We start from the raw sequence: 15,159 nt of genomic DNA, 5'->3' as shown, positions 1-15,159 counted from the left end.
GGGATGATATCACGGCTGTGCTAAAGGAGGACACTACGGAGGACTTGAACAGTGAGGCGCTATGGGTGGTGCTGAGAAATAAGAAAGGTGCAGTTACATTGGGGGGGGGCTGTAATACAGGCCTCCCAACAGTGTGTGTGAGGCAGAAGAACAAATAGGTAAACAGATTCTGGAAAGATGTAGAGGCAACATGGTGGTGGTGATGGGAGATATTAATTTTCCCAACATTGACTGGGGTACACAGTGTCAAAAGTCTGGATGGGCAGAATTTGTAAGGAGCATCCAGGAAAGTTTTCTACAGCAGTATGGCAATAAGGGAAGAGGCCATATTGGACCTGGTTTTTTGGGAATGAGGCAGGCCAGGTGGTAGAAGTTGCAGTGGGGGATTTCTTTGGGAATAGTGACCACAATTCTGTAAGTTTTAGAATACTTGTAGACAAAGATGAGAGTGGTCCTAAGGGAAGAGTACGAAACTGGGCCAAGGCCAATTATATCAAAATTAGGCAGGAGCTGGGAAATGTGGATTGGACACAACTATTTGAAGGAAAGTCCACATTTGATATGTGGGACACTTTCAAAGATAGGTTGAAGATAATGCAGGATAGGCATGTCCCTTTGAAAAAAAGGGATAGGAAAGGCAAGATTCATGAACTTTGGATGACAGGAAAAATCGTGCAACTATCTAAGAGGAAAAGGGAAGTGTACATAAGGTCCAGGCAGCTAAGAACAGAACAGGCCTTGGAGGAATAATCGGGAGAGTAGGACCATTCTTAAAGGAGGAATCAAGTGGGCTAAAAGGGGTCAAGAAAAAGCTTTGGCGAGCAGAATTAGGGAGTATTTCAAGGCCTTTTATTCTTATATAAGAAGCAAGAGGGTAACCAGAGAATGGGTTGATCCACTAAAGGATAAGGAAGGAAGGTTGTGTATTGAACCTGAGAAAATGGGTGAGATTCTCAATGATTATTTTGCATCAGTGTTCACTGAGGAATAGGAGGTGATTAATGCTGAGATTAGAGATAGAAGTTTGTTTACTCTGGATCACGTTGACATAAGGAGGGAAGGTGTGTTGGGTAGGCTAAAGGATATTAAGGTGGACAAAACCCCAGGACCGGATAGGATCTATCCCAGATTGTTGAGGGAGGCGAGAAAGGAAATAGCTGGAGCCGTGTACAGATATCTTTGTAGCATCTTTAAATACAGGTGAGGTGCTGGATGACTGGAGGCTTGCTCATGTTGTCCCCCTGTGCAAGAAGGGTAGGAGGGATATTCCATATAACTACAGACCATTAAGCCTGATGTCAATTATGGGAAAGTTGCTAGAGAAGGTACTGAGGGATAAAAATCTATTTATATTTGGAAAAAAATGGGCTTATCAGTGATAGGCAGCATGGTTTTGTGCAGGATAGATCATGCCGTACCAGCTTAATAGAGTTCTTTGAGGAAGTGACAAAGTTGATAGATGAAGGAAGGGATGTAGATGTCATATACATGGAATTTGGTAAAGCATTTGATTAGGTTCCCCATGGTAAACTAATGGAGAAAGTGAAGTCACATGGTGTGCAGGCTGTTCCAGCTAGATGGATAAATAACTGGTTAAGCAACAGGAGACAGAGAGTAGTAGTTGTAGGGAGTTTCTCGAAATGGAGAAAGGTGACCAGTGGTGTTCCACAGGGATCAGTGCTGGGGCTGCTGTTGTTTGTAATACACATAAATGATCTAGAAGAGGGCATTTTTGATCTGATCAATAAGTTTGCAGATGACACGAAGATTGGTGGAATAGCAGAAAGCATAGGGGACTGTCAAAGAATACAGGAAAATATAGGTAGATTGGAAAGTTGGGCGGAGAGTGGGAGATGGAGTTCAATTCAGGCAAATGTGAGGTGATGCATTTTGGGCAGTTTAATTCTAGAGTGAACTATACTGTAAACAGAAGAGCCTCGGGAAAAGTTGTTGAGCAGAGAGATCTGGGAGTTAAGGTCCATTGTACCTTGAAGGCAGCTGCACAGGTCGATAGAGTGGTCAAGAAGGCATATAGTATGCTTGCCCTCATCTGACGGGGTATTGAGGATAAGTGCTGGCAGGTCATGTTAAAATTGCACAAGACTTTGGTTCAGCCACATTTAGAATACTGTGTACAGCTCTGGTTGCCACATTACCAAAAGGATGTTTTGGAGAGGGCGCAGAGAAGGTTTACGAGGACACTGCCTGGCATGGAAGGTGCTAGCTATGAAGAGAGGTTGAGTAGGTTAGGATTGTTTTCGTTAGGAAAAAGGAGATTGAGGGGGGACCGGATTGAGGTCTACAAAGTCATGCAGGGTATAGACAGTGTCGATAGAGATAGGCTTTTTCCCAGGGTGAGGGATTCAACAACGAGAGGCCACGCATTCGAGGTGAGAGGTGAAAAGTTTAAGGGGAATATATACGGCAAGTACTTTACACAGAGGGAGTTAGGTGCCTGGAATGCGTTGCCAGTAGAGGCAGGCATGGTAGATTCATTTAAGGTGTGTCTGGACAGATGCATGAGTAGGTGGGGAGCAGAGGGATACAGATGCTTAGGAATTGGGTGATAGGTTTAGACAGTGGATTTGAATCTGCTCAGGCTTGGAGGGCCTGTTCCTGGGCTGTAAATTTTCTTTGTTCTTTGAATAGTTTCTTCAAGGAAGGTAAACATTTAACCTGATGTCCCAGCTGCTTGTTAAATTTAGGAGGTGGAACAATGAGACATTCAGCTCAAACACACTGAAACAACTCCAAGGAGGCAAGTATCCTATGGCCGTCACCTTTTATTCATACATGCACAGCAAATGGGTTCTGATTAGCCTGCTCACATCTTTTGAATATCTCGCTTATCTCTGATAGTCAGGGCTTTCTGATTAACCCAAGCCAATGACCTCAATTAAGGATCTCAGTCAATAAGAATCACTTGGCCCAGGTTCCAATCACTGCACACACTCACTTGAGTGCAACTGACAATTAGAACTCCAGGTTCTGCCCATGGTAACAAAAGGACTAGTTGAGAAGAATATTTTTAAAATATAGAATCCCTACTGTGTGGAAACAGGCCATTTGACTCAATAAGTCCACACTGACCCGTCAAAGAGTAACCCAGCCAGACCCATTCACCAACCCTATTATTCCAGTAATTTAGCCCTGACTTATACAAATAACCTAGACATCCTTGGACACTATTGGCAATTTAGCATGGCCAGTTCACCTAACCTACACATCTTTGTATCGTGGAGGAAACCGGAGCACCCAGAGCAAACCCATGCAGACATGGGGAGAATGTGCAAACTCCACACAGAGAGTCACCTGAGGCTGGAATCGAACCCAAGTCCCTGGTACTGTAAGGCAGCAGTGTGAACCACTGAGCCACTGTGCAGCCCCAAAATAATTACATTTTGAGAAAAGCACGATAAATTTGAAGAAAAAAGAAATAGAAGGAAATACCTGAAGCTTCAGATGAAGATGGGAAACATGTCCAGATTGAAAACACTGGCAAACATCACTTAAAACTAGCTGTGTGAATGGCCTTTTTCTGCACTGTACATTCTATGTAATGTTGCATAATGCAATGTAAATGTAATGCTGCACTTCACAATATCTATTGGACTGTGTTAGAACACATTTTCAGATGCTAAGCAATATACTGAATCCATCCACAAAATGATGACCAGGAAGCACTTGCACACTTTGAGTGAAAATGCACCAGCCACCTTCTTGGGTAAAGACAAACAAGAGTCACTGACTGCATACAGCCTAAGATCATGAGAGACAATGGTATAAGTGATAATTGTAACGAGATCAGCCAAGTAGACCCCATAGAATATGAGTTTCCTGACTGGGGCTGACAGGGAGCCCTGACAGATTAAAAAAAAGGATTGTCAGACATCCTGATACTCTGAGAACTGGCTCTCAGGGAGTTGAATCAGTATCAAGAACTTGCCACATTAATATAAAGGATGACTTGATGATTGAATTCTGGCCTCTGGGGAGTTGTTTCAGTGGCAACAAGAGTAAAGCAAATTCCTGAAGAAATTTACTTACAACAGTCATCTTTGAGTTGTGTTTTATAAATATGGCTGTGTGTGTGGAAAATTGTGTCTTACAAACTTGAGTTTTTTGAAGGTGTGACCAAGCAGACAGATGAAGGCAGAGCAATAGACATAGTCTATATGGACCTTAGCAAAGTCTTTGACAAGGTTTTGTATGATAGATTGGTTAGTAACATTAGATCACATGCTACAGGGAGAGCATAGTGTTGTAAAAAGCACAGCAGGTGAGGCAGCATCTGAGGAGCAAGAGAGTTAACGTTTCTGGCATAACCCTTCTTCAGGACTGGGATGGGGGCTGGGGAAAGGACTTTTCCATTCTGGGCCTCCTCCACAATACCACCTGCAAACTGGAGGAGGAGCACATCATCTTCCACCCTGGGAAGCCTACAACCACATGGCATGAACACTGAATTCACCAGTTTGCAAATCTCCTAGCGCCCACCCCATCCCAGATCCAACCCTTCAACTCAAATCCATCCTTTTGACCTGACCTACCTGTCCATATTCCTTCCCACATTTCCACTCCACAATTCCCACCAACCTATCATCATCATCTCTTACCTTTGCCCACCTATCACCATACCACCTACCTTTCCTCCAGCCCCACTCCCCCATTTATCTCTCAGCCCCCTTTCCTTGTCTCAATCTTGAAGAAGGGTTATGTCCGAAATGTTGACTCTCCTGCTCCTCAGATGCTGCCTGACCTGCTGTACTTTTTACAGTGCCCTGCTTTACTAACACTGACTCTCCAGCATCTGCAGTCCTCACTTTCTCCAAAGCTTGCCAATGGATATGAAATTAGCTGGATGGTAAATGATTGAGGGTAGTGGTACAGCGTTGTTGTTTAGACTGAAGGCTTGTGACCAGCGGTATTTATGGATGATATCAAAATTACTGGTATTTTTGTGGACAGTGAAGAAGGTAATTTAAGAGTGCAATGGGATCTTGATCAACTTGGGCCAATGATTAGCAGATGGAATTTAATTTAGATAAGCGCAAGGCAATTTGGTAAGACGAACCAGAGCAAGGTTTGCAGTTAATGGAGGGGCCCTGGGGAATATTGTCAAACAGACAGATCTTGGAGTGCAGGTACATGATTCCTGGAAAATTACGTTACAGGTAGAAAAGATGATGAAGGCGACATTTGGACGCGTGCCTTCATCAGTCAGAGCATAGAGTACAGAAGTTGGAACATCACGTTATAGCTGTACAAGATATTGGTGAGGCCACTCTGGAGTACTGTGTACAATTCTGGTCACCCTGTGAGAGCAAGAATGTCATTAAATTGGCAGAAAAGACTTACAAGGATGTTATCGAGACTGGAGGGTTTGAGTTATGAGGAGAGATTGAATAGGCCGGGACTTTCTTCCCTGGAGCATGGGAGGCTGAGGAGTGACTTTCTAGAGATTTATAAAGTCATGAAAGGCATAGATAAAGTGAATAGCCAAGGTCCTTATCCCCAAGGTAAGGGAGTCCAAAGCTAGAGGTCAAAGTGAGAGGGGAAAGACTTAAAAGGACCTGAGAGGCAACGTTTTCACTGAGAGTGGTATGTTTATGTAAAGAACTGTCAGAGGAAGTGATACAGATAAGTACAATTACAACACTTACAAGACATTTACAAGAATAGGAAAGATTTAGAGGGACAAGGACCAAACACAGCCAAACGGGACTAATTCGCTCGAAGAATGTGTTTCCACAGAGGCTGCTAATTCATCACAAAATTACATGTGGAAGGTCCTTTACTATTTCTTCCAGCAAACAATAATGGGGCAGATGAAAAGCAAAGAGGAGTGCTCCTGATAGCTTGTGGACCCACAGTTTTCTTGTTATTACTTTCCCTGACGCACCAGATACTGAAACCCTTGAAAGGTTGACAGATTTAATCAAGGAATATTAATTACCCAAACCTCCTCTAATTCTGTGACATTCTCATTTTTACTTGGCAATTTGAGAAGTAGGAGAATTTATATCAGGAATTTGGACTAGGCTAAGACGACTTGTTTGGTTTATCCCTTAATGAGATATTGAGACACCAGCTGGCATGTAGGATTAATGATGTAACTATGCAAGATGCCTACTAGTTGAAGCCTAACTGGACTTCAAAACAGGCACTGCAACTGGATTTATCATTACAAAATGCAGCAAGTGAAGCATCAGAGTTGCAGGGTATTCCAATGGAATTGGATAATCTCAACAGTCCAAACGAGCTTGGGGAACACCACTTGACTGAAGACAATTGCATAGACACACTCAGGACATATCCTGAATGGAGAGACTGGAGGTCAGCCCACAGAAAAACCCCAAGACAAAGCGAAGTCTCGACCAAATGGTTAAAATTTTCTTCAGGATCTGGGTGCCGGCAGGTCCTTGTAGCTGTTGCCGGTTTGCAGACTCAAAACAGCAAAACTGTTGTACATGACCTAAATTGAGTAAGATAACTCAGACCCAGTGCAAATCCTGGATAGCCCGCCTATATTTGGTTTAGAACAGTTACATTGTTTAGCAACATCCAAATCCAAACCAATTAAAATAAACGTTTGGTTAAATGGTCACTATGTTCTAATGGAGTTGATACCAGCACAGCCATTTCAGTGATTGCAGGGCTAGACTATAACAAAATTCACTCTGGACTCCAAACTTTAACTTTGAGACCTTGGGTAGAGTTAGAAGCTATACCAGAGAACCTTTACAGACTAAGGGCACAATTTCAGATACGAGTCTCTTTCGTGAAACAGCTAGTTCAGTTATCACTGATTGTAATATTCAACATTAGGTGGGACAAACAAGGAGGAAAAAGAGTTGGACTAACACTAAGGAACTGACTAATTGCTAATATTAATGAACTGTATGAGGACATTAGTAAGAGAGAATCTGAGATTGAAAGAATAATATGTGCAATTTCTTTAGCTTAAAAAAAAAACAGCAAGGGGCAGAAGGTATTGTTTGGAGTTATTCATAGGCCATCAATAGTGTGATGGAATGTGTGATGAAAAGGGACCTAAGGGGTAACTTTTTCCACACAGAACTTGGTCTGTTTATGGAATGAACTGCCAGAGGAAGTGGTGGAGGCTGGTACAATTACAATATTTAAAAAGGTATCTGGATGAGTATGTGAATAGGGAATATTTAAAGGGATATAGGCCAAATGCTAGCAAATGGGACTAGATCCATTTAGGATATCTGGTTGGCATGGACGAGTTGGACTGAAGGATCTTTTTACAGGCTGTGCATTTCTATAACTTTCAATCTACCTCAGCATTTTTGTGCCTCATGCTTCGTAATGTCCCTTACTCAAATTTAACACCTCTGCTTCAGAATGAACAACCTCATTCTCAAACATAATGTAAACTCAACATAATGTGGTCACTCATCCCAAAAGGTTCTTTTGCAAAAAACTGTTACTTAACAATAACTCAATACTTTATGCAAAATGTAATATAGCATGTTCTATAGTCAGCTTCTTAATATGGTGCTTTTGGAAACCATCCCAACACTCTCATTTTCCACAGCTTTATTACTCAGTCGGTTAACTCAGTCCATGTACAGACTGTCCATATAACTTGTCCACACTACTTGCTTCTCTCCTCTTCTGGTTAATATCACGCTCCCAACTCCTATACTCAATGCACTGACCAATAAAGCCAAGGATACCAAATGCCTTCTTCCTCAATGTTCTGTCTAACTGGGGCTCCACTTTCAATGAACTATGAACCTGCAATTCAAGGTCTTTCTGTTCAGCAATATTCCCCAGGACCCTACCATTAAGTGTATAAGTGCAATCCTGATTTGTCTTTCCAAAACACCGCGTATTTATCTAAATTAAACTCCATCCGCCTTTCCTTGACCCACCGGCCCATCTGATTAAGATCCCATTGTACTTGAAGGCAATCTTCTTTGCTGTGTGCAACACCTCTAATTTTGGTGTCATCTGCAAACCTACTAACCTTAACTCCTATGTTCACATTCAAATCATTTATATAAATGATGGCAAACACAGCACAGATCACATCACACCACTGGTCTCAGGCCTCCAGTCTGAAAAGCAAGCCTCCACCACCACCCTGTCTTCTGCTTCAAACCAGTTCCGTATGCAAGTGGCTAGTTCTTTCTGTATTCCATGTGATCTAACCTTGCTAACCAGTTTACCATGAGGAACTTTTCAAGGCCTTACTGAAGTCCATACAGATCACGTCCTCCCCTCTGCCCTCATGCCTTTTTTGTTACTTCTTCAAACAACTCAATTAAGTTAGTGAGACACAATTTTCCATGCACAAAATCATGTTGACTATCCCTAATCAGTCCTTGCCTTTCCACATATATGTAAATCTTATCCCTCTGGATTTATTCCAACAACCTGCTCACCACCTATGTCAGGCTCACCGGTCTGTAGTTCCCTGGCTTTTCCTTACCACCTTTCTTAAGTAGCGGCACCACAATAGCCAACGTCCAGTTTTCTGGTACCTCCCCTTTGGCTATCGATGATACAAATATCTCAGCAAGGGGCCCAGCAATCACTTCCTTAGCTTGCCACAGAGTTCTGGGGTACATCTGTTCAGGTCCCAGTGACTTATCCACCTTTATGAGTTTTAAGCCATCCAGCCCCTCTGTAATATGGACATTTTCAAGGTGTCACTATTTATTTCTCCACATTCTCTATTTTCCATATCCTCAACAATAAACACTGATGCAAAACAATAATTTAGCATCTTCTCATCTCCTGTAGTTCCACACATCTTTAACAGGCCCTATTCTCTCCCCAGTTACCCTTTTGTCCTTAATCTATAAAAGGCATGAGCCATATAGGCAAAATAATCACTGAATAACTAATATTTGGCTTATAGCAACTGTACCTTCCTTCAAGGAGCAAAAACTCAAAATTTGCCAGTTTACCATGGTTGACAAAGAAATTTCAGGATTGTAAATGATTAAAGGCCTATAATGTTGCCAGAAATGGCACTAATTCTGAGGATTGGGGCATTATTCAAATGCACCAAAGGAAGACTAAGAAACTGATAAGGAAATTAGATTATTCAAACAATCTGTCAAAAATATATATGTAAAAAGGAAGCATTTGTCTAAAATCAAATGTGGGTCCATTACAGGCAATAGATGACATAATTGGTGCAGCTTGCCTTTCTTGTCTGGAATTAGAAAAGTTTGTGTATTTCCCTTCCAATTTCCACCCCCTCTCATCTTTACCTAGTCAACTTTGACTCCTCCCTTCCCTTCTTCGCCATCTCTGTTTGCATTTCTGGGGGTATGCTCGCCACCAAAATTGACTACGAACCCAACAGCTCCCACAGTGACCTTGACTATACATTCCCATGTAAAGATTCTATTCCATTCTCCCAGCTTCACAGTCTCCGTGGCATCTGTTCTGATGATACAAACTTGAGTGCCTCTGAAATGTCCACGTTCCTCTTCAACTGGGGATTCCCCACTGCCATTATTGACAGGGTCCTCAGCTAGATCCATCCTATCTCCTGCACTCTGGCCCTCACCCTCCCACTCCTGAAATCCTGCAATAATTTATCATGTAAATAGTGTAAACTGCCAATAAACATTTGTTAGGCTGCAACAGCATAGCTTCCAGCTCTCTACCAGGTTTATGCAGACACCATCATGGTACTAATGTAGTGATGTGATAGAGCAAACTTCAACAGGACAGAAAATTGTCCATAAAGGCAGAATGTATTCTCAGAAAATATACTTATCAATCTCCTTCCAATAGTCGGTAGGGAAGTATTTGCATGTAATGAGTAGTTGTTGGAGTGTTTATCTGATATTCCCTCAATTGTTACTTTGCTGTCACCTTGATTTCACAGACAAGTTTCAGAATGTGCAGAAATATATTAACTGAAACATATATTGAATATTGCACTAATTTAATTAGTAATATGGTAATTTGCAATCCAACTCTCTCAAGGAATTTGTAACAGTAACCAGGAACAGAACCAGGAAAACATAAAAGGTGACACGTAAACAGTCACAGTTGAAACAATATAATTGACTCAGAGTTCAGTTCAAATTTGAGAGCTTACTTCTTCATGGTTTAGTTACCCTTAGATTAATCATATCATTTGAGAACCTTCTTGATAAAATAGATAAATAATTATGAATGTGCCAACATCGACAGTAAGATACTATAAGTCATTCAATTTGTCAGGGCCTAATATTAATGAAAGAAACTTACTGTATGTTTCATTTAATGCATATGGTACATAGACATTCCCATCTTTTGAAGTGGGCCATAAGCAGGTATCTCCTCCTTCTGGGCATATCATGGCATTTCTGCTGGTATCTACTAGAATGTCACCATATTGAAGTACTTTATTTCCTGTACGTTCCACTACAAAATAATAAAGACAAAAGTTCAAAATATGAGAAATTGTCAACATTGTTAATGAGGCCATGAAGTACTAACTAACTATATTAGATCGCACCATCCATTTAACAGGTTTATCCAACTAGCCAGAAAATCTTTCTTAATTATGGAAACTTTCAGATCTATGTTTGATTTTTCTGTAATATGGAAATTAGAACATAGCACAGTACAACACAGGAATAGGCCTTTGACCAACCACGTCTCCATTTGACCATGATGCTATTCAAACCTAATTCCATTTGCCTGCAATTATTACCTTGACCCTCTAGCTGTTGATATGTTTGTCTAAATTCCTCTTAAACATTGCTATCGTATCTGCTTCAATCTCCCGCCCTGGCAGTGGGCTCCAGACACCTACTACCCTCTGTATAAAAGGCTTTCCTCACACATCTTTAAACATTTTCCCTCTCACTCTAAACCTATGCCCCTCAGTATTTGTCATTTCCATTTGGGATAAGTTATGTATTTCTATCAGGTCGCCCCTCAGTCTCTAATGGTCTAGTGAAAACAATACTAATTTGTCCAATCTCTCCTTATAGCTAATATATTCCAATCCTGGTAAACTTCTTCAGCATCCTCTCCAAAGCCTCCATGTCCTTCTTACAACGTGGCAAACAGAGCTAAGCACAGTATTCCAAATGTGGCCTGAACAAAGTCTTATACAGTTACAACATGACTTACCAACTTTTATACTCAATGTCTTGACAGATGAAGGCAAGCATATTGTATACCTTCTTTACCATCTTATCCACTTATGCTGCCAGTTCCAAGGAGTGAAGATCCCTTCATAAATCAATGTTCCTCAGGGTCGCGCCATTTACTGTATATTTTCATCACGCATTTACCTCCCAAAATACATCACTTCACACTTATCCAGATGAAACTCCATCTGTCATTTAGTAAAATCCACATGGATAACATCCACTGCCTTACCCTCAACAATCATCTTCGTCACAAGCTTGCGAGACAAAAGCCATGCTGACTATTCCTAATAAGTTCATTCTTCTCCTATCCCTAAGAACTTTTTCCTAATAATTTCACTAGCCAAACATTTCCTGGATTATCCCTATTGCACTTCTTGAAGAAAGAAATAACATTGGCTATTCTCCTGGGACCTTGTCTGTGGCTAAAGAGGATACAATCTCTGTCAAGGCCTCAGTAATTTCCTCTCTTGCCTCCTTCGGTATCCTGGTATAGATCCCATAAGGCCCTGAGGACTTATCTATCCTCATATTTTTCAAGACACCTAACACCTCCTCTTTCATGCCTTATAGTATCAACAAACTCCTCTTCAAACTTCCATCATCCATGTCGTTCTCCTTGGTGAATGTCAACGTGAAATATTCATTAAGAACCTCATTCAATTCCTTTGGCTTCACAAATATATTCCCTCCTTTGTCCTTGAGAGGATTACCCTTTCCCTATTTTTCCTCTTGCTTCCATTGTATGGATAAAATGCATTGAATGCTCCTTAATCCTCCTTGCCAAAACATTTTTGGCCCCTTCTAGCACTCCTACTTTCTTTTTAAGTCCTCTTCTGCTTCCTTTATACTTCTCAAGAGCCTTGTTTAATTTGTTTTCTAATTCTTACATATGCCTCCTTTTTCTTTTTATCTAAACTTACAACATTTCTTGTCATCCAAGGTTCCCAAATCTTGCCATCCTTACATTTCATCCTTACAGGAACATTCTGGTCCTGAACTCTTGTCACTAGCTTTTAAGACTCCCACATATCAAATATGGATTTGCCTCTCATCCATTTTTCCAGTTTCTGCCTACCACTGCTGTAATTAGCCTTTGTCAAATTTAGCACTTGACACTTACACTGATCCATTTCAAAATTATTTTAAGGTCCTGAATTATGATCACTGTTCCCAAATTGCTCTCCCAAATTTTTATCACTTGGCCAGACTCAATCCCTAATATTGCCCTTTCCCTAGTTAGGCTATCTACATATAGTTTCAGGAATCTTTCTGGACGCACCTTACAAATTCTTACGGTTTTAACCCCAAGGCATTAAGTGAGTACCAGCGAATATTGGGGAAATTTAAATCACACACTACCATAACTTGTCACTTTTACACCTTTCCATGATTTGCTTACATAATCTGCTCCTGGAATTCTCGCTGGCCATTGGGAGGCCTGTGGTATAACCCCATCATAGTGACTGCACATTTCTTAAGCCTCAGCTTTATCCATATTGCCTCACTGAATGAGCCGCCAAAGATGTCCTCTTTTAATGCAGCTGTGACATTCTCTTTTAGAAATGCAACTCTTCCACCCATTTTTAATATATCTCTCTATCATGCCCGAAACATCTAATCCCTGAACACTGAACTGCTCGTCCTGTCTTTGTCTCAACCAATTTCTATAATGGTTACCATATCATTGTACATGACATGACATGACTGTACATTGTACATGACTGGTTAGTTTATTTAGTTTAAGTAATAATTCCTCACAGAAAAAATATCTAATTGATTTTCAGACTTGTCAGATTAAAAAAAAATCCAGATCTGTATAAGTAACATAATTTAATGTTTGAGTTAAGAATATGTAAAATGATTACGTTGGCCAAGACTTTGTCAATCATGTATCATTTCCAACATCATGACTGATCTAGAGTACTGCTTGTGTTTTCTATCTTTTTTTTTGTTTCCCACATGACTGCAATTAATATTCTAAGTGCCAGTGACATGCATGGAAAATACCCACAATCAACTCACAAAGCTGCATCAATGGATGGACTACTAAGAAGCCTTCTGTCAGACACATCATGGATTGAGAATATTACATTCATTGAAGAAATGCCTGACTGCTAAAGCAGAACCGTCCCTTGGTTCAATGATACTTTCTTGCATGTTCTCCTCTAAGCTATCCAAGGCTGGAAAGAGATGCTTATTCCTGAAAGTGGGAAGAGGAGGCCCTCGCACTTGATCAAAGGAGCATCGATGGAAATAGCTGTAGAGCCGGTATCTGCTGCACGGAGCAGGTCAATACCTGCGCCAACCTGTAAAGTTAATTGTCAAAGAGTCATAGAGATCGACAGCACAGAAAAAGGCCCTATGGCTTATTGCATCTGTGCCGATCAAAAATAACCATCTAACTAATCTAATCGCATTTTCCAGCAGTTGACCTATAACCTTGAATACCTTGGCATCACAAGAGCACATCTAAATACTTCAGAAATGTTATGAGGACTTCTGCAGTTCTGGAATCCACATTGTAGAACGGAAATGGTAGCACTGGAGAGGGTGCAGGGTACCTCTGACACCCTTACAGGCGGTGAATGGTTTTTCCTCACATCCTAACTAAACCTTCTGCCACTTACCTTAAATTTATACCACAGGTGACTAATCCCTCCATCAAGGACAAAAGTCTCTTCCTGTCTACCCTATGTTCATCATAATTTTATACATCTCAATCATGTCCTGTCTCACTCTCCTCTGCTTGAAGCAAAACAACCTCAAACTCACTAGGAGAAAGTAAGGATTGCAGATGCTGGAGATCAGAGTTGAAAAGAGTGATGCTAGAAAAGCACAGCTGGTGGGGCAGCATCCTCCAAACTACATGGGATCAATGTTGATTTCACCAGTTTTCTCATCTCCCCTTCCTCCACCTTATCCCAGATCCAACTCTCCAAATTGTACCGCTCTCTTGAACTGACCTACCTGTCCATCTTCCTTCCCAGCTACCTTACCCCTAGCTCCACCCCCTCCCATTTATCTCTCAGCACCCTTGGACACACCTAACCCCACATTCCTGAAGAACAGTTTATGCGTGAAACATCAAGTCTCCTGCTTCTTGGATGTTGCCTGACTGGCTGTGCTTTTCCAGCACCATACTTTTCAATACCAAACTCAACATCAACAAACTTTTCAGCCAAGGGAACATCCTGGCAAACCTCCTCTACTCCCTCTCCAATGCTACCATTTCCCTCCTACAATGTGGATTCCAGAACTGCAGACAATACACAGTTCCAGCATCACCTCTTTGCTTTTAAAGTGACTCAGCTAATAAAGTCAAGTCTATCATATGTCTTCTTAACCACTTTATTCATGTGCCTGGATACCTTACTGGTATATATGGACACTAAAGTCCTTCTGATGCTCAGTTTCCCATGATCATACTGTTCATTATATATCTCTTTGCCAGGTTTGTCCTGCCCGAATGGATCATGTCACATTTATCAGGATTGAATTCCATTTGCCACTGATCAGCACATCTATATCCTCCTTGGATCTAAGGCTATAACGATTTACTCATTTTGATGTTATCTTTCATTACTATTTACTACCCCACACATTTTGTATCAACTGTGAATTTACTGATCAACCCTCCTACATTCAAGTCTAAATCTATTGTATAAATCACAAACAACAAAGGTCCCAGAACTGATCCCTGTGGTCTCCACCAGACACAAATATCCAGTCAGAAAAACAGCCCTTAACCAACATCCTCTGCTTCCTGCCACTCAGCCAAACTGTGGATCTAATTCACCAAATTTCCTTATATCCCACTGGTTCTTATCTTTGCTATTAGACTCCTATGTGGCACCATATCAAAAGCCTTGCTGAAATCCAAGTAAACCATATCAAAAGCATTGCTCTCATTGACATACCTGATCACCTCTTCCAAAGATTCAATCAAACGTGCCCTCCCCTTAACAGAACCTTGTTGACTGTTCTTGATTAATTCCTGCCTCTCCAAATACAGATT

General features: G+C 41.1%; 1 protein-coding gene across 1 annotated transcript in view; it reads right to left on the bottom strand.

Moving 5' to 3' along the window:
* Positions 1 to 15,159, bottom strand: part of LOC140493867 (astacin-like metalloendopeptidase) — a 242,762-nt gene that overhangs the window by 161,634 nt on the left and 65,969 nt on the right. Inside the window, exon 5 of the mRNA XM_072592859.1 lies at positions 10,249 to 10,404. Coding sequence (XP_072448960.1) covers positions 10,249 to 10,404 — 156 coding nt within the window. The remainder of the gene's footprint in view (positions 1 to 10,248; positions 10,405 to 15,159) is intronic.

The sequence above is a fragment of the Chiloscyllium punctatum genome, chromosome 22, assembly GCF_047496795.1.
Source record: "Chiloscyllium punctatum isolate Juve2018m chromosome 22, sChiPun1.3, whole genome shotgun sequence".
Taxonomy (NCBI): domain Eukaryota; kingdom Metazoa; phylum Chordata; class Chondrichthyes; order Orectolobiformes; family Hemiscylliidae; genus Chiloscyllium; species Chiloscyllium punctatum.
This window is presented reverse-complemented; position numbering and strand designations above follow the sequence as displayed.